Source organism: Eutrema salsugineum, unplaced genomic scaffold (assembly GCF_000478725.1).
Source record: "Eutrema salsugineum unplaced genomic scaffold, Eutsalg1_0 scaffold_12, whole genome shotgun sequence".
Lineage (NCBI taxonomy): Eukaryota > Viridiplantae > Streptophyta > Magnoliopsida > Brassicales > Brassicaceae > Eutrema > Eutrema salsugineum.
Window position 1 is genome coordinate 8,445,333 of NW_006256895.1, and position 23,341 is coordinate 8,468,673.

Below are 23,341 nucleotides of genomic sequence, written 5' to 3' on the forward strand. Positions count from 1 at the left end.
GCGACGTTTGACCTTGGACAGATCCGCCTCGTATTCAGCCATCAGCTCGTTGATGGCCGCTACAAACTGCAAAGAATAGTATGCGTTAAACACTTAGTAAGAATTTGATAAAATAAGGAGAGTAAACAGAACATACCTTGGTACCGCGCTGTGCCATCGCGCCATACGACCTCGGTCTCCTCAGCTTCTCAGGAGGAGGAAGACGCGTGTTCGCATTGTTAACACGTGCAAACATCATTGTCGAGGCGTCAGGGTCGTCGACGACCAGTTTGCGTGAAGCGGGATCACCGGGCGCCTGCTTGCGTTTCTTCTTGGCCGGCTCGTCCTTTTGGATAGCTACGCCCTTCCCCTTATCAGCGGCCAAACGTTTTTGGCCAGAATCATGCTTCTGCAAAAGCGAAGTCGGGGGTCTCAATGACTTAGGAAGAGCCAGAATAGCCGAGTTGGAAGGAGTTTTACTCCACGCCGCAGAGTCATCTTTGGACGCCTCGGAATAATTTCGCCCGGTTCCACCTCGGGCGCTACTTCTTTCTCGGTCGCCTCGGCAACATTTGCCTCTACGGCTCGGACCGTGCCTTTGATAACACCGTATTTTGACCACTTTTATGGATTATAATTGTATCTTTTGCAGGTGTTTTAACTCTGTTTTCAATGGTTTTTAAAGTGTTTCAATGTTTTAGAGTTTCAAGAGACTTTACAGGAAAATTGGGCTAAAGATATGCAATTTTGAACAAATGAGCAATTTTAGATAAATGCAGACCGTCAGAAGTATGATAAGCGATGAAGACCTTTTCACTGTCTGATCACCCCCAAAATTTAAGACAACATAGAGGATCCAACCAGCTTTCTAATACACTTGGTGTGGAGACAATCCAACGGTTAGATCTTCAGATAATCCCGATGCAAGAATGACAGAAAATGCAGTTCCGGAAGAGAGCAAGTGCCGGGACCGCGGCCAACACCCATTTTCCCGCGGGTAGAGCCACCGCGACCGCGGACTTTGGTCGTTCACTTTTCCGACGACTTAATTAAAGATCAATTCCTCTCGTTATTTTTGAAGCCCTAAGTGTCCAGAACCACCCCAGAAGCTATAAATACCCCCTTTAGGTCATTCTAAAGAGAAAGAACCGAAAATTAGCCAACTTAGAGAGAGAGATTTTCATGGGATCAACTCTAGAGAGCCGCCGCCGTCTCGGAAGAAGGAGCCGCCGCTGGAGAAAGCGATCGCGCCTCCATCGGCTTCTCCGTTCTTCGTTTTTCTTCCTTATTCTCTTTAATTTCGTGCACTTTCAATACTCTGTGATGATTGTTTACAATATGTTTGAGTAGTTACCCAGTTGGGTTTAAAAGGATTGTTCAAAGGGAATTTCATGTGTCTTTGCTTATGAATCGATAGATCTAGGATTATTAATCTTCCAGACGTTCTTCGTTTGCCTTTAATCTTACTGCGTGATTCTTTGCTGGCCACTTAGAAGCCGATCTGATATGATATGTTGCGAAAGCTTTCATTGATTGTCTGAACTAGGGTGAAACGAGCAATTCTTCTATAGGAGTGGAAACCTACCTGTAGTTGAGTTGTGAATATTGATGAGTCTTGTTCTGCTATTGCATCTTCTCCCTTCCAGAATCAGAGTGCAAACCTACTGATTAGGGTTGCGAGAGATAGTTGTTTAGTGCTGCGAAAGTAGGTTATTCATACTTCCGTGCCTCGAGTTCTAGAGCATACATAGTTGATTACCTTTATCACTTGTTTAAAATCGACATAGCTCAGTCCATGAACCCCTGCGAAACCCCTTGAGCCCCAACGTTTGTCTTTAATTGCTTACAACCTTTGCTTCTTATTCGATTTTTTCTGCTTTCAATTTGTCTTTGATTTATTCGCTTATTACCTACTTTCATTAGCCTTAGTTTAATCGCTTTTTTTACTTGTTTTAATTGCCTTCAATTGCTTTTGTTTTCTTTGCTTTCTAGTTTAGTTTTAGTGACAACCAAAACCCAAAACCAAAACCAAAACCTTTTTAGTTCTAATCTGATTTAAGCGTTGCAGTGAATTCGTACTGAAACAACTAAGTCTCTGTGGATCGATACCCTAAGTACTACAGCGCACATCTGTGCACTTGCAGACATTTAGGGGTTATAAATTTAAAACCTGAAGCTTAGTAAAACGAAAACAACCAACCCCGCTTTTGCTCGCAATCAAGTTTTTGGCACCGTTGCCAGGGACTTTGATTTGTTTCGTTGCGAATCCCAGCTTAAATCCATTAGAAAACTTGTTTATTTTTACTTTTTCTTTTGAATTTTTTAGGTTTCTCTGAGATGGGAGACCGGAAACATGTTCCCGGAACTCTTGGTGATCCACCAAATCGTGTGGATGGTGATCCAATCGACGACGAAGACCTGACTGATGATGAGTTTGAAGAACCAATTTATGATGACAATGAGCTAATCGGATCGGTCAAACACAAAGATGATGATGAACTGATTGGAAGTTTCGATTCACTCGAAAAGTTCATGGGAGATCGAAGAGCTATTCAACCAGCCTTACCAGAGGATGGCAAAACCGAAATTAAGGTACCCCATATCCATTTAGTTCAACAAAATCAATTCTCTGGTTATTCATTCGAAAATCCAATAGACCATATCGAGACTTTCGAAGAATTATGTGCAACCATTACAGCAAATGGGGATTACCACAAGTGTAGTCTTTTCCCATTCTCTCTTAGAGATAAGGCCAGCAAATGGCTAAAATCTTTGCCACCTGCTTCACTAAAAACGTGGGCAGCGTGTAGAACTGCTTTCCTAAATCGTTTTTACACTAGAAATCGTTCAAATCTCTTAAGAAAGAAGATAAGAACTTTTAAACAAAAAGAAGATGAAGATCTTTTAGATACTTGGGAAAGGTTTTGGGAATACCAAAGAGATTGTCCACACCATGGATATGCCGAGGAATACCTGCTAGGTATCTTCTATCGCAGTATAACTCCAGAGTTGCGACACTTTTTTGATATAGCAAGTAATGGAGATTTAACAACTAGATCTGTAGAAGATGCTCACGTTTTCATTAAAAATTTAGGAAACAGCATCCGAAATCAAGTAACCTTTGGTAATTCTGTACTTCCTGAGAAGAAAGAAGAAATTCCGGAAGTTATAAAGTGTCTCCGTCACATAATGAGTCATCTTGGACTGCAACAACCAAATAGGGTACACAATACGTGTAACTTTGATGGCTGGGACAACCCAATGGATTCTTATGGTCAAGGGATGGTTAACACTGCAGAAGTCTATCAAATTCAAGATTTTCCATTCGTTTCTGATCACTGCGGGTCTATTCATCCGGACCGCAGCCAAGCAAGGTTTCACCGCGGTCGTAGCTGTTCTGACCGCGGCCAAGACATGTTTCACCGCGGTCGCGAGCCCTCTGACCGCGGGAAATTGCCTTCCGAACTTGGTTGGAAACCACCTTCCGAACCAATCTTGGGTATTCAATCTAATCCTGTTTCCTATCCAAGTTTTCCCCTCTTCTGAAGCTGAAAACCTAAACAAAAAGAAATTAGAGCTTGAAAAATCTATGTCTCAAGAGATTAGTGATCTTAGATCTGAACTAAAAGAGATGCAGAAGGATTTCGATACCCTCCTTAGCCTGATGGTCAAAACTAATTCTAAAAACTTAGAAAATTCTGAAGAAGAGCTAAGTGAAAATTCTTCCGAAAGCTCAAGTGAAGCAGATCCCTCCGATCATGTGAAAGCTATCACACTTAGGAGTGGATTAGCTTACAAAGAGCCTGAATTTCCTAAAGATCCCAAAGATGAGGAAAAGGGTAAGGAAAAGGAGAAAGAAAAAGAAAGAATCACGAATGAAGATGTTGAAAAGGAAGTGGTAGGAGAAAAGGATGGAGAAGAAGTAAGAGAAGATTCATCCCGGGAAATCCTTGGAGAAGACCCGATTCCTCCTCCACCAACTCGTGTCTACAAATCTAAACCTCCATATCCTAGAGCCTTAAGAGCCCCTAAGAAAGAAAAAGAAAAAGCTAAGCTGAAAGAGTTGATTGATCAGTTAAATGTGAGATTACCTTTTGTAGAAGCTTGTGCTATGATTCCTGCTTTAAGAAAATACATGAAGGGTATTCTAACAAATTCTTTAACTCTTTAAGAAGGCGTTATGATGATAACCCATGAATGTAGTTCTATCCTGCAAAGCCGAATCCCTGAAAAGAAAAACGATCCTGGAATCTTTGTACTTTCATGCACCATCAATGATGTAGCTTTTGAGTGTGCTCTCTGTGATATAGGATCTAGCATAAACATGATGCCTCTTTCAGTAGCAAAACGTTTAGCACATCACACTTTCAAGCCCACTAAGATTTCTTTAGTACTAGCTGATCGTTCCGTTAGACAACCTGTAGGTATCTTAGTAGATGTTCCCGTCGAAATCGAAAAATGTTTCATACCAACCGATTTCGTAATTCTAGAACTAGAAAAAGAACCTAAGGATCCACTTATTCTTGGACGGCCATTCCTATCTACAGCCGGAGCCATAATCAATGTTCCTGAAGGAAAAATTGACCTTCATCTAGCCGGTTCAGTTATACAGTTTGACATGAACAAAAGTTTCAATAAACCAACTTTGGATGGCAAAATTTGATGGGTTGATGAGTTAGATGGAATTATTGAGGAAGTCTATGAAGATCTGCTTCTAGACGACCCTTTAAGTGTCACGCTTTCACCCGCAAAAGATGAACGCAATTTCCTTGAAGGAATTTCGAGTGAATGCGCACATATGCTTGATAAGTCCGAAACTTATAGGAAACCTCTACACTATCTAGATCTTAAGGACCAAACAAACATTCCTACACCTCCTAAAGACACTGCTGCAGCAATTAACGATCCTTGGAGCGAGCTTAAAGCCCCCAAAGTTGAGCTTAAACCTCTTCCTGTCGGACTTAGGTACGCCTTCCTTGGACCAAATTCTACTTATCCTGTCAAAATAAACTCTAGTTTGACGGAAGAAGAAACCACAATGCTGTTGACTGAGCTGAGAAAGCATAGAAAAGCCTTAGGATATTCACTTGATGACATACCTGGAATATCTCCAGATCTTTGTATGCACAAGATAAATCTAGAGGATAATGCTAAAAACTCAATCGAAAGTAAAAGGAGACTGAACCCAAATCTCATGGATGTTGTCAAGAAGGAGATTATGAAGCTTTTGGAAGCTGGAATAATCTTTCCTATCTCAGATAGCACTTGGGTTAGCCCAGTTCATGTTGTCCCGAAGAAAAGAGGAGTCACTGTCATAAAAATGATAAAGATGAAATGATCGCTACAAGAACAGTAACTGGACATCGTATGTGCATCGATTACCGGAAACTGAATGCAGCAACTAGGAAAGATCATTTTCCACTTCCATTCATAGATCAAATGCTAGAAAGATTAGCTAATCACCCTTACTATTGCTTCCTTGATGGATACTCCGGATTTTTCCAAATTCCTATTGATACGATCCTAGATGATCGACTCTGAAGGAAAGGCAACAGACAACGCGAGATCGCGATTTGAAGGGATAGATGCGATGAAAACGGTTTAAGGAACAGTGATGGTGGTGCGACGAAGATGCGATGGTATCGTGTAGGTGTTATAGTGATCGCGACGATGTATCGAGATGGTGGTTATGCGGATCGAGTTGAAGACTCGATATGGTTGTGTGTGGCTCGTCGCAAAGGGATCGATGATGGTGATGAAGGAGAGATCGATTCGATGGGGTGGTGGTGGTAGTGTGATAATCGAACGGATGATGATGGATAGATAGAAGAATCTCTTGTAAACTGATCAGTTTTTAAGAGATTCGAATTTCAGAGTTTTTAGTTCTCAGAAATCAAAGAGAGAAGAACACGTTAAAAGTTTGATCAAAATTCTTCACTGAATATGACTTAGGCGATTTTCTCTTTTTTATAGACTAAGAGAGAAAATCGCAGCCCTAATAACAAAACAACATGGAGTTTGAAATAAAACAACAAGAAGTTTAATTTAAAAATAAAACAGCGAGGCGTCCCTTCTAAACCTAAGTGGTGCGCCTAAAACAACTAGTGCACAAGTCATTGTGACTTTGCACGTTATTACCCATTAGTAACAACTTCTAAGTAACTCGACGTAGCAATGATTTCTGCCTCGTTAAAAACCTTGGAGAAGAACCTCCTTGCCTTCCAAAATCCTCACCAAGGAAAAGAGTACAGAATCATCACCTAAGTTACCTAGTCATTGTTACAGGGTTCTTCATTCTTCAAGATAGAGATGTTGAAGATGTGAGCTCCAGCCTCCTGGTGATCGCTGTCCTCCATGGCAATGAGTGCGTGAGCCTCCTTAGCCATCTCTCTAGCTCTGGAACGAGTGATCCTGCCAGCTACCTCTGGTTCCTCCTCCTCTGAGCTGGTCACGATCATATCATCCTCTCCCTCTTGAAAAGGATTTGTCCTCAAATCTGAATCTGCAACATAAGGAAGCAAGTCAAAAACATTGAAAGCATCAGAAACGTCATACTTACCTTGAAGATCAATCTGATAGGCGTTGTTGTTGATTCTTTTGATGACTGCGAATGGTCCATCCACTCTGGGCATTAGCTTGTTCTTTCGTTCAGCTGGAAATCGCTCCTTCCTCAGATGGATCCACACCAGATCGCCTTCTTCAAAAATCAGCTCCTTTCGTCCTTTGTTGGCATGCTTCTCATACTGCCTTGTCTTTTTCTCGATATTCTCCTTAGCCTTAGCATGAATTCTTCTGACCTGTTCAGCTTTCTCCTTGCCATTCAAACTGCACTTTCCACTTAAAGGCAAAGGGATCAAGTCTAGAGGTGATTGTGGATTAAACCCATATACAATTTCAAAAGGAGAAAAGAGAGTAGCAGAATGCTTAGCGTGATTGTAAGCAAACTCGACATGAGGCAGGCACTCTTCCCATGTCTTGAGGTTACTTTTCACCAAAGTCCTTAGAAGTGTGGACAACGTTCTATTCACCACCTCGGTCTGTCCATCGGTCTGAGGATGACACGTAGTTGAGAATGAGAGCTTTGTTCCCAGCTTAGCCCAAAGCGTTCGCCAAAAGTGTCCTAAGAACTTCGTGTCTCGATCTGAAACGATAACCTGTGGCATTCCATGCAGTCGTACTACTTCCCTGAAAAACAAGTTAGCTACATTCACAGCATCATCTGTCTTGTGGCTAGCGATGAAGTGAGCCATCTTGCTAAACCTGTCAACAACTACAAAAATAGAATCTCTACCATTTCTGGTGCGAGGTAAGCCAACTACAAAATCCATAGAGATATTAGTCCAAGGTTGAGAAGGAATAGGCAAAGGAGTATACAAACCGTGAGGCTGAACTTTACTCTTAGCCATCTTACATACGACACATCTAGAGCAGATTTTCTCAACGTCCTTCTTCATGTTCGGCCAGTAGAAGTGCTCTTGTAGCCCAAGAAGTGTCTTTGTGACGCCGAAATGTCCAGCTAATCCACCTCCATGAGCTTCTCGTACCAGTAACTCTCGAATAGATCCTCGTGGTATGCACAATCGGTTACTGAAGAACAAGTATCCATCCTGTCTATAAAATTTCTCACAGGCAAACTTATGACATTTCGCATAGCTCTCAGAAAAGTCAGTGTCAGATTCATAAAGATCTATAATATGCTCAAATCCAATCAACTTTGATGTTAAAGTCGAAACAAGAGTGTACCTCCGGGATAATGCGTCTGTGACCACATTATCTTTACCTTTTTTGTACTTAACAATGTAGGGGAATGTCTCAATGAACTCAATCCATCGCCCATGTCTTTTGTTAAGTTTCTGCTGACCCTTGAGGTGCTTCAGAGACTCGTGATCGGTATGAATGACGAATTCCTTAGGCCATAAGTAATGCTGCCACGTCTGGAGAGCTCGAACCAATGCGTATAACTCCTTGTCATACGTGGGATAATTCAGCGTTGATCCTCCTAACTTTTCGCTGAAGTAAGCGACGGGCTTCTTATCCTGCATAAGAACTGCTCCAATACCTACACCAGAAGCATCGCATTCAATCTCAAAAGTCTTAGTAAAATCAGGAAGTACTAGTAAGGGCGAATTGATAAGCTTCTCTTTAAGGGCTGTAAAAGCCTGTTCTTGCGCCTCTCCCCACTTGAACCCCACGTCTTTCTTGATTACTTCGGTTAAAGGCGCGGCTATGGTGCTGAAATCACGAACAAAACGCCTGTAGAATCCTGCTAAGCCATGGAAACTTCGGACTTCTCCAATATTCTTGGGGGTTGGCCACTCCTTGATAGCTTTTATCTTCTCTTCATCTACTTTAACTCCTCCTGCACCTGTAGAATCCTGCTAAGCCATGGAAACTTTGGACTTTTCCAATATTCTTGGGGGTTGGCCACTCCTTGATAGCTTTTATCAACATCAAGAACCGATCTGATGTGATCTAGATGTTCTTCCAAACCTTTACTGTAGATGAGGATATCGACGAAATAAACCACTACGAACACGCCAATGAATGGTCTCAGGGCATGGTTCATTAGTCTCATGAAGGTGCTGGGAGCATTGGTGAGGCCAAACGGCATAACTAGCCACTCGTAGAGTCCTTGCTTTGTCTTGAATGCCGTTTTCCACTCATCCCCTTCCTTCATTCTGATCTGATGATATCCACTCTTCAAGTCGATCTTAGAGAAGATTGTCGACCCACAGAGCTCATCCAGCATATCATCTAGCCTTGGGATCGGATGCCGATACTTCACAGTGATGTTGTTGATAGCTCGGCAGTCTACACACATCCTCCAGGAACCATCCTTCTTTGGCACCAACAGAACTGGAACCGCACATGGACTCAAGCTTTCTCGGATATGGCCTTTGCTCATCAGCTCCTCCACTTGCTTTTGCAGCTCCTTAGTCTCTACAGGATTGGTTCGGTATGCTGGCCTGTTAGGTAAGGCTGATCCTGGTACCAAGTCAATCTGATGCTCTATCCCGCGAATTGGAGGTAGCCCTGGTGGAATTTCTACTGGAAAAACGTCCTTGTATTCCTGCAAAATCTCAAACATAGCACTAGGAAGCTCCTGTGAAGGGTTAGTACTAACAAGGGATTCCTTGTACACAAACATAAAAGTAGTCATTTCAGGATCAAAGAGTTTAGAAAATTCACTGTGGTTTATGTAGAGGCTGTTGGCGACTTTCTCCTTCTCCTTGAGCTTCATTTGAACTTGATCTTGATAAATCTCGGTAGGCGTGAGAGGTAGGAGGGTAATTTTGCGACCTTTGAACTCGAATGAGTGCTTGTTGGTGTAACCGTCGTGTATCACCCTACGATCTGATTGCCACGGTCTGCCTAGCAACACATGACTCGAACCCATGGGAATGACGTCACATAGAATCTCATCTTCATACTTCCCAATGGATAGAGAAACCATCACTTGCTGAGATACGGTCAAGGCTCCACTGTCATTCAACCACTGAAGCTTATACGGCCTTGGATGAGGAATAGTCTTGAGCTGGAGCTTCTTAACCATCTCTTCGCTTGCAGCATTAGTACAACTTCCTCCATCTATGATCAGGCTACAAACTTTTCCTTGAATGAAGCATCTCGTATGGAACAGGTTCTCTCGCTGACAAGTCTCTTCAGGTTGACTCTGAACACTCAAAGTCCTTCTGGCAACCAGCATCTCGCCCACAGCAGCAGCTTCTTCCTCTTCCTCTAATTCATATTCGGCCTCTGAATCCTCTTGAGGAACTATCTCTCCTCCCTCATGTAACAAGAAAACCTTCTTGTTTGGGCAATCTCGAGAGTAATGTCCCATTCCTTGACATTTGAAACACCTCACATTGCTGATAGAAGTGCCACCTCGAGGCTTGAACTCAGCTTTAGCTTCTTCTTTAACTCCAGTAGATGGCGGTTTGATGTCTCTGGAGTAAGCTGGCTTGCTGATCTCCTTAGGCTTCGGCACACTAGGCGTAAATGTGGACTTGAAATTTCGCCTCTTGACTTGAGATTCCACCAATTCAGCCTTATGCACCATCTCTTGTATATCTGCGAAATCCTGAAGTTCCACCTTGTCTTGAATTTCTCGGTTAAGTCCTCCAAGAAATCTCGACATTACCATCTCTTCGCCTTCTCGTAAATCTGCACGAATGAGCAAAGTTTCCAATTCTTGATAATAATCTCGAACAGACTTCGTACCTTGGACAAGGCGCCTAAGTTTGTTGAGTATCTCGCGCTGATGATGGGCTGGAACGAACCGCTTCCTCATCTGTATAACAAGCTGATCCCAAGTAGTAATCGGAAGTTCCCTCAGGCGATTTCTGGTGACTCCCAACTGCTCCCACCATAGAAGTGCGTACCCATGAAATTCTGAGACTGCAATCTTCACCTTGTTGAGCTCATAAGTTCCTTGGACCAGAAAATTAGACTCCATCTTCCTTTCCCAATCTAGATAAGCTTCGGGATCATTGGTTCCATGGAAAGGAGGATACTGGATTTTGATATGACGCAGTAGAGGATCATAATCTCGAGCATGTCCTCGGCCTCGATCTCGTCTCACAGTTTCTCTGCTATGATCAGAAGCTTCGTCCTCCTCATAGTATTCTGGATCTGATTCCAGGGTAACTCGATGCCCAGCAATATATTCCTCTCGGCGGTGCTGACGATCTACCCTTGGGCCATCTCGTTCTGCACCAGTAGGATTCCTCCTTGGATTAAACGTAGTCTCTCTGCCCCCAATCTGGCTTCGACTGGACTTAGCTTTAGTCCTGGCTTCGGAAGGTGTTGGGTGGCGTGGAAGTTTCCGAGAAGATCCTATGTGCCCTTTACCCTTTGCTAAGCGCATTGCTTCCGAAGGAGTTGGAGTTTGAGACGACTCTTCTCCACTTGCACTGAGGTCTTTGAGCAGATCAGTCATCTTCGTCTCGAACTTGTCATTGAGTTGTTCGATTTGTTGTGTGAGCTGAGTTGCTATGGCCTGATTCGCTTCTTTAATTTGTTGAGACATTGCTCGGTTCAGAGCTTCCATCGCCTCAGCCGAAAGCTCCATGGTACCTGAAAAATTTTTTAAAAAAAAAACTCGCAGTAACTTGTTCTAGAAGAAATCACAAAACAGCAAAACTAAACTCATCATAAAAAAAAATTAACCGATCTCCACGAAATCTAAAAACAAACTCAAAGAAACTAATGAAATTTAACGAAATTTTTTTTTTTTTTTTTTTTTACCCTAAAAAAAAAATGAAAATATGAAGTCTCTTAGCAAATCTAAACAAAAACGAAATAACAAATTATCAAGCCTATCGAAATCAAAAAAAAGACGAAACCCTAGACTCGATACAATGAAGACTCGACCTGAACAACTTGAGACAAACACGATAGCAAACCGACTAACCCTAACAATAGCAAACGAACTCACGATACGAAGCAATAACGATACAATATTCAAAAGGGAACAGATCGATGCACACAAATCAAACTCGCTAAGCCCTAACAATCAAAACACGAATTCAAATCAAAAATCGCGATTAGGGTTAGAGATTGCTCAGCCTTTGGTTCAGAGTTGGCTCTGATACCACGTGATACGATCCTAGATGATCGACTCTGAAGGAAAGGCAACAGACAACGCGAGATCGCGATTTGAAGGGATAGATGCGATGAAAACGGTTTAAGGAACAGTGATGGTGGTGCGACGAAGATGCGATGGTATCGTGTAGGTGTTATAGTGATCGCGACGATGTATCGAGATGGTGGTTATGCGGATCGAGTTGAAGACTCGATATGGTTGTGTGTGGCTCGTCGCAAAGGGATCGATGATGGTGATGAAGGAGAGATCGATTCGATGGGGTGGTGGTGGTAGTGTGATAATCGAACGGATGATGATGGATAGATAGAAGAATCTCTTGTAAACTGATCAGTTTTTAAGAGATTCGAATTTCAGAGTTTTTAGTTCTCAGAAATCAAAGAGAGAAGAACACGTTAAAAGTTTGATCAAAATTCTTCACTGAATATGACTTAGGCGATTTTCTCTTTTTTATAGACTAAGAGAGAAAATCGCAGCCCTAATAACAAAACAACATGGAGTTTGAAATAAAACAACAAGAAGTTTAATTTAAAAATAAAACAGCGAGGCGTCCCTTCTAAACCTAAGTGGTGCGCCTAAAACAACTAGTGCACAAGTCATTGTGACTTTGCACGTTATTACCCATTAGTAACAACTTCTAAGTAACTCGACGTAGCAATGATTTCTGCCTCGTTAAAAACCTTGGAGAAGAACCTCCTTGCCTTCCAAAATCCTCACCAAGGAAAAGAGTACAGAATCATCACCTAAGTTACCTAGTCATTGTTACTGGGTTCTTCATTCTTCAAGATAGAGATGTTGAAGATGTGAGCTCCAGCCTCCTGGTGATCGCTGTCCTCCGTGGCAATGAGTGTGTGAGCCTCCTTCGCCATCTCTCTAGCTCTGGAACGAGTGATCCTGCCAGCTACCTCTGGTTCCTCCTCCTCTGAGCTGGTCACGATCATATCACCTATTCGCCCGGAGGATCAATAAAAAACGACGTTTACTTGTCCATATGGCACGTTTGCTTACAGACGTATGCCTTTTGGATTGTGTAATGCACCTGCTACCTTCCAGCGGTGCATGATGTCGATCTTCACAGATTTTATTGAGGATTTCATGGAAATATTCATGGACGATTTCTCTATCTATGGATCTTCTTTTGAAAAATGCCTAGGCAACCTTGGTAAAGTTTTGCAAAGATGTGAAGATAAGCATTTAGTATTAAATTGGGAAAAATGTCACTTCATGGTACGAGACGGAATCGTGCTTGGGCACAGAATTTCGGGAAAAGGAATTGAAGTTGACAAAGCTAAAATTGAAGTCATGACCAGCCTACAACCACCCACAAACGTAAAAGGCATCCGTAGTTTCTTAGGACACGCAGGATTCTATAGGCGATTCATAAAAGATTTTTCTCAAATAGCTAGACCTCTTACGCGTTTGCTTTGCAAGGAAACGAACTTCGAGTTCGATGATGAGTGCTTAGCCGCGTTTCATAAGATCAAAGAAGCTCTTGTCTCCGCTCCAGTCGTGCAAGCACCTGATTGGGAACTCCCGTTTGAAATCATGTGTGATGCAAGTGACTATGCAGTCGGAGCAGTGCTTGGCCAACGAAAAGATAAGAAACTGCACGTAATCTACTACGCAAGCAGAACTCTTGACGAAGCTCAATGTAATTATGCTACAACAGAGAAAGAACTTCTAGCTGTCGTATTTGCATTTGAGAAATTCCGTTCTTATCTCGTAGGATCTAAGGTCATAGTTCATACTGATCATGCTGCAATCAAGTATTTAATGTCTAAGAAAGACGCTAAACCTCGGTTGATAAGATGGATCCTCCTACTGCAAGAATTCGATATCGAAATTCGAGATCGGAAAGGAGCAGATAATGGAGTTGCAGACCATCTTTCATGAATTCGAGTTGAAGAAAGATTGCCCTTAAATGATAGTTTGCCAGAAGAAAACATCTATGCAACAGATACTACCCCCACCAATGCCAATACCGTACCAGCATGTCCACTCATGCGAAGATCAGATGCTTTCAACACCCCATGGTTTACCTTGCAGCTGATGTAGAACCACCACAATTCTTTGGTTATAGGAAGAAAAAGTTTCTGAAAGAAATAAGACATTATTTTTGGGATGAACCCTATCTCTATAAGAGATGTGCTGATGGGTTATTCCGAAGATGCGTGGCTGAAGAACAGATGGAAGAAATTTTATTCGGATGCCAAAGCTCGTCTTACGCAGGACACTTTGCGACTTTTAAAACTGCTTCAAAGATCTTACAAGCAGGTTTTTGGTGGCCTACTTTCTTCAAAGATACTCAAGCTTATATATCGCGATGCGATAAATGACAAAGAATGGGCAACATAAGCAAAAGGAATGAGATGCCTCAAAATTTTATTCTCGAAGTCGAAATTTTCGTTGTCTGGAGAATAGATTTTATGGGACCCTTTCCAACTTCTTTTGGAAACCAATACATTTTAGTAGCAGTAGACTACGTCTCTAAGTGGGTAGAAGCAGTCGCTAGTCCCACCAATGATGCAAAAGTTGTCATGAAGCTGTTTAAATCTGTTATATTCCCGCGTTTTGGAGTTCTTAGAATTGTGATAAGCGACGGAGGATCACATTTCATCAACAGAGTTTTCGAGAACCTTCTTAGAAAGAATGGAGTTACACATAAAGTTGCTTCTCCATACCATCCCCAAACCAGCGGTCAAGTAGAAATCTCAAACAGAGATATCAAGTCGATTTTGCAGAAAACTACTGGAGTTCATCGCAAAGATTGGTCTATCAAGCTTGACGATGCATTATAGGCATATCGAACAGCATTCAAGACGCCATTAGGAACAACACCATTTAACCTAGTTTACGGAAAAGCATGTCACCTTCCAGTAGACAGAATGACAGAAAATGCAGTTCCGGAAGAGAGCAAGTGCCGGGACCGCGGCCAACACCCATTTTCCCGCGGGTAGAGCCACCGCGACCGCGGACTTTGGTCGTTCACTTTTCCGACGACTTAATTAAAGCCCAGATCAATTCCTCTCGTTATTTTTGAAGCCCTAAGTGTCCAGAACCACCCCAGAAGCTATAAATACCCACTTTAGGTCATTCTAAAGAGAAAGAACCGAAACTTAGCCAACTTAGAGAGAGAGAGATTTTCGTGAGATCAACCCTAGAGAGCCGCCGCCGTCTCGGAAGAAGGAGCCGCCGCTGGAGGATGCCATCGCGCCTCCATCTGCTTCTCCGTTCTTCGTTTTTCTTCCTTATTCTCTTTAATTTCGTGCACTTTCAATACTCTGTGATGATTGTTTACAATATGTTTGAGTGGTTACCCAGTTGGGTTTAAAGGGATTGTTCAAAGGGAATTTCATGTGTCTTCGCTTATGAATCGATAGATTTAGGATTATTAATCTTCTAGATGTTCTTCGTTTGCCTTTAATCTTACTGCGTGATTCTTTGCTGGCCACTTAGAAGCCGATCTGATATGATATGTTGCGAAAACTTTCATTGATTGTCTGAACTAGGGTGAAACGAGCAATTCTTCTTTAGGAGTGGAAACCTACATGTATTTGAGTTGTGAGTATTGATGAGTCTTGTTCTGCTATTGCATCTTCTCCCTTCCAGAATCAGAGTGGAAACCTACTGATTAGGGTTGCGAGAGATAGTTGTTTAGTGCTGCGAAAGTAGGCTATTCATACTTCTGTGCCTCGAGTTCTAGAGCATACGTAGTTGATTACCTTTATCACTTGTTTAAAATCGACATAGCTTAGTCCTGGAACCCCTGCGAAACCCCTTGTGCCCCAACGTTTGTCTTTAATTGCTTACAACCTTTGCTTCTTATTCAATTTTTCCTGCTTTCAATTTGTCTTTGATTTATTCGCTTATTACCTACTTTCATTGGCCTTAGTTTAATCGCTTTTTTTACTTGTTTTAATTGCCTGCAATTGCTTTTGTTTTCTTTGATTTCTAGTTTAGATTTAGTAACAACGAAAACTCAAAACCAAAACCAAAACCTTTTTAGTTCTAATCTGATTTAAGCGTTGCAGTGAATTCGTACTGAAACAACTAATTCTCTGTGGATCGGTACCCTAAGTACTACAGCGCACATCTGTGCACTTCCAGACATTTAGGGGTTATAAATTTAAAACCTGAAGCTTAGTAAAACGAAAACAACCAACCCCGCTTTTGCTCGCAATCAGCCTTCACCTTCACAGCTCGGCGGATCGTCCTGAGGGACAGCCTCGTCGTCGGCGTACTCGCTCTCCCAGCTCTTTAGCTTCGCCTCCTCGTCGTCGAGCGTTGGGCCGTCTGGTTTCCTCAGATCGGCGATCATTGCAAGGTTGCCCTTGATTTGCCCCAGCTCGTTCTCATCGGTTTTGGCCTTCTCAAGCTTGGCCAAACCTTCCTCCACCTTGGCAAGGCGTTCCTGAAACTTAGCCGTCAGCTCTCGCCTCGCTTCTTTCTTCGCACGCTTGACCTTGGCGTTAAACAAGGCATCCTTGGCCTCGATACGCTTTTGGAGCAACGCCACTTCGGCGCTTTTGGCTCTCCTAGCTTCCTCGAGGCGAATAACCGAGGCGGAAACCTTGCCGACATCGGCACAAAGAACTATCTTCTCCTCTTCTAGCCTCGACACCATGGTCATCGCCTCGTCCAGCTTCCCCTTTGCCACCGCGGTCTCATTCCGAGCCTCGTCCAGCTTCCCCTTCGCTGCCGCGGCCTCATTCCGAGCCTCGTCCAGGCGACGTTTGACCTTGGACAGGTCCGCCTCGTAATCAGCCATCAGCTCGTTGATGGCCGCTACAAACTGCAAAGAATAGTACGCGTTAAACACTTAGTAAGAATTTGATAAAATAAGGAGAGTAAACAGAACATACCTTGGTACCGCGCTGTGCCATCGCGCCATACGACCTCGGTCTCCTCAGCTTCTCAGGAGGAGGAAGACGGGTGTTCGCATTGTTAACACGTGCAAACATCATTGCCGAGGCGTCAGGGTCGTCGACGCGCCTGCTTGCGTTTCTTCTTGGCCGGCTCGTCCTTTTGGATAGCTACGCCCTTCCCCTTATCAGCTGCCAAACGTTTTCGGCCAGAATCATGCTTCTGTAAAAGCGAAGTCGGGGGTCTCGATGACTTCGGAAGATCCAGAATAGCCGAGTTGGAAGGAGTTTTACTCCTTGCCGCAGAGTCATCTTTTGACGCCTCGGGAATAATTTCGCCCGGTTCCACCTCAGGCGCTACTTCTTTCTCGGTCGCCTCGGCAACGTTTGCCTCTGCGGCTCGGACCGTGCCTTCACCTTCACGGCTCAGCGGATCGTCCTGAGGGATAGCCTCGTCGTCGGCGTACTTGCTCTCCCAGCTCTTTAGCTTCGCCTAGTCGTCGTCGAGCGTTGGGCCGTCTGGTTTCCTCAGATCGGCGATCATCGCAAGGTTGCCCTTGATTTGCCGCAGCTCGTTCTCATCGGTTTTGGCCTTCTCGAGCTTGGCCAAACATTCCTCCACCTTGGCAAGGCGTTCCTGAAACTTAGCCGTCAGCTCTCGCCTCGCTTCTTTCTTCGCACGCTTGACCTTGGCGTTAAACAAGGCATCCTTGGCCTCGATACGCCTTTTGAGCAATGCCACCTCGGTGTTTTTGGCTCTCCTAGCTTCCTCGAGGCGAATGGCCGAGGCGGAAACCTTGTCGACATCGGCACGAAGAACTATCTTCTCCTCTTCTAGCCTCGACACCACGGTCATCGCCTCGTCCAGCTTCCCCTTTGCCGCCGCGGTCTCATTCCGAGCCTCGTCCAGCTTCCCCTTCGCCGCCGCGGCCTCATTCCGAGCCTCCTCCAGGCGATGTTTGACCTTGGACAGGTCCGCCTCGTATTCAGCCATCAGCTCGTTGATGGCCGCTACAAACTGCAAAGAATAATACGCGTTAAACACTTAGTAAGAATTTGATAAAATAAGGAGAGTAAACAGAACATACCTTGGTACCGCGCTGTGCCATCGCGCCATACGACCTCGGTCTCCTCAGCTTCTCAGGAGGAGGAAGACGCGTGTTCACATTGTTAACACGTGCAAACATCATTGCCGAGGCGTCAGGGTCGTCGACGCGCCTGCTTGCGTTTCTTCTTGGCCGGCTCGTCCTTCTGGATAGCAACACCCTTCCCCTTATCAGCTGCCAAACGTTTTCGGCCAGAATCATGCTTCTGTAAAAGCGAATTCGGGGGTCTCGATGACTTCGGAAGAGCCAGAATAGCCGAGTTGGAAGGAGTTTTACTCCGCGCCGCAGATTTATCTTTTGACGCCTCGGGAATAATTTCGCCCGGTTCCACCTCGACGCTACTTCTTTCTCGGTCGCCTCAGCAACGTTTGCCTCCACGGCTCGGACCGTGCCTTCACCTTCACGGCTCGGCGGATCGTCCTGAGGGACAGCCTCGTCGTCGGCGTACTCGCTCTCCCAGCTCTTTAGCTTCGCCTCCTCGTCGTCGAGTGTTGGGCCGTCTGGTTTCCTCAGATCGGCGATCATCGCAAGGTTGCCCTTGATTTGCCCCAGCTCGTTCTCATCGGATTTGGCCTTCTCGAGCTTGGCCAAACCTTCCTCCACCTTGGCAAGGCGTTCCTGAAACTTAGCCGTCAGCTCTCGCCTCGCTTCTTTGTTCGCACGCTTGACCTTGGCGTTAAACAAGGCATCCTTGGCCTCGATACGCCTTTTGAGCAAAGCCACCTCGACGCTTTTGGCTCTCCTAGCTTCCTCGAGGCGAATGACCGAGGCGGAAACCTTGTCGACATCGGCACGAAGAACTATCTTCTCCTCTTCTAGCCTCGACACCATTGTCATTGCCTCGTCCAGCTTCCCCTTTGCCGCCGCGGTCTCATTCCGAGCCTCGTCCAGCTTCCCCTTCGCCGCCGCGGCCTCGTTCCGAGCCTCGTCCAGGTGACGTTTGACCTTGGACAGGTCCGCCTCGTATTCTGCCATCAGCTCGTTGATGGCCGCTACAAACTGCAAAGAATAGTACGTGTTAAACACTTAGTAAGAATTTGATAAAATAAGGAGAGTAAACAGAACATATCTTGGTAGCGCGTTGTGCCATCGCGCCATACGACCTCGGTCTCCTCAGCTTCTCAGGAGGAGGAAGAGGCGTGTTCGCATTGTTAACACATGCAAACATCATTGCCGAGGCATCAGGGTCGTCGACACGCCTTCTTGCGTTTCTTCTTGGCCGGCTTGTCCTTTTGGATAGCTACGCCCTTCCCCTTATCAGCGGCCAAACGTTTTCGGCCAGAATCATGCTTCTGTAAAAGCAAAGTCGGGGGTCTCGATGACTTCGGAAGAGCCAGAAAAGCCGAGTTGGAAGGAGTTTTACTCCGCGCCGCAGCGTCATCTTTCGACGCCTCGGGAATAATTTCGCCCGGTTCCACCTCGGGCGCTACTTCTTTCTCGGTTGCCTCGGCAACGTGTGCCTCCGCGGCTCGGACTGTGCCTTCACCTTCACGGCTCGGCGGATCGTTCTGAGGGACAGCCTCGGTCTCTGTTTGAGCCGCCTCAGCGGCTCGTCTCGCAGCTTCTTCTTCCTCACGCCTTTTCTTATCTCTAAGAGTAATGATCACCATTTTCTCCCTTATGTCTTGTGAGGAATTTGAAGACGAAGAGCTAACAGGAACTCCGACAAGAATGGCTCCCGCTCTTTCCACTCTCTCGAATGTAAAATGCTTCCTCCAATTAACTCTCCGAGCCGCAAGAGAATCTCGGACAACAAAGAGGTCGTCGGGAATTTGGGGAAAAATGTTCCGAACTGCAAAAACAACACGAAAACAATCAGCTCGGTAAGGGAAGATTATACGATAACAGTTCCAAGCCGAGGCAAAGCTTCGGATCGGCTACCAAGTGGTCCCGAAGCGGTCTTGGTTTTTTGAACGTAATCCTCGCCGACTGACGCCTCGTTCACCAAGACATAGAAGAAGCGCTCGGTCCAAAACTGATCCTTGCTTGGAAAACCACCTATGATCCGGCGGTTGGACTTGTTGGAGATGTAAAATCTGTCTCCCTTCAGAGCTTTTCTGATCTCCAACAAGTTTAGCAGGTGATTCAGTTCAATATCGAGCCCGCATTCAAAGCTTCGAACCAGAATACCGATCATGTGCCGCAGACCCCTCGGCATGATCTGCCCGATTGAGATCCCATGTTTCCAGAGGTACTCAAGGATAACTCCGGGGATCGGAAACAGAAGAAAACAAAGCTCAAAGAATGCCTCGTACAGAGTAAAGTGATTCTCAAGGGGTTTGTCGGCTCGGTCATTCTTCTCTGGAAGGACGAATTCTACCGCCTCGGATATCTCGAAACGACATCTCAACGCCTCGAGTGAATCAGGGGAGGAGAGCATAGAGCCGGGCGGGTCAGGTTTTTGTCTTTTCACTCGTTTTTGCTGATAACTAAGAGCTTTCAAGGCTCTTTGTAGAGGTTATCAATCCCCTGTCTTGTAGTACAAGGGGTTTATCAATCCATATGTGGTGTTAGACACTAAACTATGTGATCAGATTCTTAATTCAAGCAAACAAGAGTGGTTTTGATTAACTAATGACAACTACAAACTTAAAAACAGGATTAAAGACTAAAGAAGAACTAAACAATGACAAGTGACATGATTATGATATGATGGAGGCATGAGATTCTAGAGATGATAGTTGGTTAGGGTGCTTTGGTGCTAAACTAGAAATGCTAATGACAATGATGAGACATGATTCAAATGATTAAGAACTCTAATCTAGGTTAATCCTCTCATGAAGGTATTAACCCCTATACTAATCCATTTTCAAACCAAATCATCATTTGTGAAATATGAATCATATGCATTAATAAACAGTTCTAATGATCATTCAAGCAAATAACAATACATCATCATGCAGCAAATGCTTAAACCCCTAATACAGCTCTTTCAGGAATTTCATCAAACACTTTTGGTGCATGAAATTCCTAGAATCTAGATCTCAAGTGATATGCAAGGATCTAGCATAGAGAACAGCTGTTTAGAGAGATGAATCAATGAATCTAGCCCTAAGCACTCCTAATCTAACACTTTAGCACCCTAACCTACACATCTAGAACCTCATTAAGGTGACTACTCACTAATCATACTAATCTATCTTAAACCTTTGCAAGTTGAGAAGATTGGCATGATTAATGATGAGAAATAGAGATGGAGATGATAGATTAAGAGGAAACACTATTCAAACCGATATTAAACTCAAAAGCAAGGTATTAACAAGTGGTCTTTCACTAAAAGTAGGATAAAAGTTCTCTCCAAATTAGGTCTAAAAAGTATTTATAGAATCCTTGGACGAACCGGGTCAACCCGGAACAAACCGGGTACTGACCCGGCCTTGGTGGGTAAAGAATGAGATTGCCACGGTCTAGCAGGTTCTTGGTCAGGCCGTGGCAAGTGACCGTGTCAAGTCTTGTATCTCGTGTTCTTGGATGAATCATGGTGCCACGGTCTAGCAAGTTTGGGTCAAGCTGTGGCAGGTGGTCGTGTCAAACGTCGAAAGAACGCACAAAGTTGCCACGATCAGATGTGAAGCCATGATGCATGGCCGTGTCAAACGCCGAAAGTATGCGCAAGGTTGCCACGGCCAAGTCCTAGGCCGTGGCGTGGAGACCGTGTCAAACGCCGAGAAGTTGCACAAAGTTGCCACGGCCAAGTCTTAAACCGTGGCACAGAGATTGTGTCATGTGCCGAATGTGAGTAAAGTCCTTCCGCGGCCAAATGTTACTTTGCCACGGTCAAGTGTAGACCGTGGCATGAAGATCGTGTCAAACGCCGAAGGACTGCAATTAAGTGCCACGGTCAGGTGTGGACCGTGGCATTCCATCGTGCCATCTTTCCCTTAGCAAAATTTCAAAGCCAAGATAGGTGTTATCAATCTCGCATCGTTCAGGGCTCCTCGGACCACTTCGCGTTCAGGGAAGCGTAACCTCTAAGATATTTGTCTGAATTGTGTGCTTCCGGTTTCAGAGGACAGAAGACTCATATATCTTCAACTTTTGTGGAGGAAGCTTCGGTGCTTGGGAAGTGGAATGTTTCCTGGAGGGCTCATCTTCGCAGTGCATTTACACGATCAGAGAAAGGCGTCTAGACATGTGTCCATTCCGGAGACGTTATCTTCTTTCTCATAGCTCCGAATTGAATGATCTCGGACGTTCTGGAAAGAGGACTCAATCATCTCGGATTCTGATGAAGGCCCCGTAAACTGAATCGGTCTGGAAGTTCACCGTCCTTCGCATTCGTCGGAGCTCATCGGCTTGGTCCAAAACGGCAGCAAGACAGGAGTTTCTTCCGACGAGCTTAGCTTTCTGCTCACGCGTCCGAATTCCATGATTCCACTTGCTCTGGAACCGTGATCCAATCTTCTCCAACTTTGATGAAGCACCCGACAGCTGAATCGGACCGGAAGGTTCCCCGGACAGGCGATTTCGGAAACGTGTATGCACCCGGAGATTTTGGCCGAGAAATTCATTAGCCGGTACGCGTTTTGGCCGAGGGATCCACCCGCGGTACGTGAGAATGGCCGAGAAAACCTTCCTGCGGTACGTGAGAATGGCCGAGAACCTCCAAAAACCCATTTTTGCCATTTTTCAAACCCTGATCACCATTTCTCTTTCTGGATTCACCTCTTCAACTCCAAATAGCTCCAAATGCACCTGATAAACACTCAAAACATGCAAAGACTCATTGGGACCTAATGCATCTCCTAAGTCCTAAAACAAACCCTAAGGACCTAAAATGCATGGAATAAGATATGCTTTGGAATGAAATATGCAACCTAAATGATGCAAATTATGAACATATCAACTCCCCCACACTTTTTCTTTGCTTGTCCTCAAGCAAACAAGAACAAATGAGAGAGAGAGGTTGAATGCATGGGAGTTCACATTTCCTTTTTGAGAGACGTGATCACAATGAGAATTCAAGTTCATGCTCAATTATGCAATGCAAAGCCATACTCAGATATATATCAACTCAGCAAGGAATCTCCACAAGTTCTTCTCTCTCTCAACTCTTTCACATTCATTAAGTTTATCAGGTGAATCTCATGATGCAATGTTTAAACAAGCTGGCTTGGCTAGGGAGAGGCTATGAGATTAAAATGATCTCATCAGTGTTCAAGCGGGTTTAATGCAGCAAAGGGATCTCTCTATGAATGATCAAACTTTGGCAGAATGCTAAAGGTAAAAAGCAACCTATGCATAGAAGGGCAAAGAATCATCACACCCCACTCTCTACTCAAAGCTTTCTCACTTGTTCACTCTCTCAAGAACCTCACTTTTTACACTTATTTTCCTCTCACTAGGAGACTTACTTTTCACTTTCACTCTCAAGTCTTGGAGTTCAAACTTTACACAGCTCTTTTTCTTTTGCAACCTCTAGCCTCTTTTTCTTCTTTCTTTTGAAATTGAGCTCTTTGGCTTCATTTCTTTTCCTTTTACTTAGAGGCTAGACTCTTTCTTTTCAACACACCAGAGTGATAGATAGGACTTTTTAGGGTCTCAGGGCTATCAATCCCCTTGTCAAAGTAGCACAAAGAGGTTTATCAATCCAGTGTGGTGTTAGACACTAAACTATGTGATCAGGTTCTTAATTCAAGCAAACAAGAGTGATTTTGGGTAACTAATGACAACTACAAACTTAAACAGGATTAAAGACTAATGACAATGACAAATGATGTGAATATGATATGATGGAGGCATGAGATTCTAGACATGATAGTTGGTTAGGGTGCTTTGGTGCTAAACTAGAA

The 23,341-nt window shown here is 44.3% G+C and overlaps 1 protein-coding gene and 1 non-coding gene across 2 annotated transcripts; both read right to left on the reverse strand.

The window, feature by feature from the left end:
• Window positions 1–2,831: 2,831 nt before the first annotated feature.
• Window positions 2,832–2,939, reverse strand: LOC112089590. The gene has a single exon (XR_002901223.1). It is a non-coding gene; the product is annotated as a small nucleolar RNA R71 (small nucleolar RNA).
• A 15,791-nt stretch (window positions 2,940–18,730) lies between these two features.
• On the reverse strand, window positions 18,731–19,929 carry LOC112089180 (uncharacterized protein At3g60930, chloroplastic-like). Its single transcript, XM_024160156.1, has 2 exons — window positions 19,431–19,929; window positions 18,731–19,341 (listed from the first exon to the last, which is right to left on the reverse strand). The coding sequence occupies exons 1-2, from the start codon at window positions 19,927–19,929 to the stop codon at window positions 18,731–18,733; spliced, it is 1,110 nt and encodes a 369-aa protein (XP_024015924.1).
• Window positions 19,930–23,341: the final 3,412 nt, after the last annotated feature.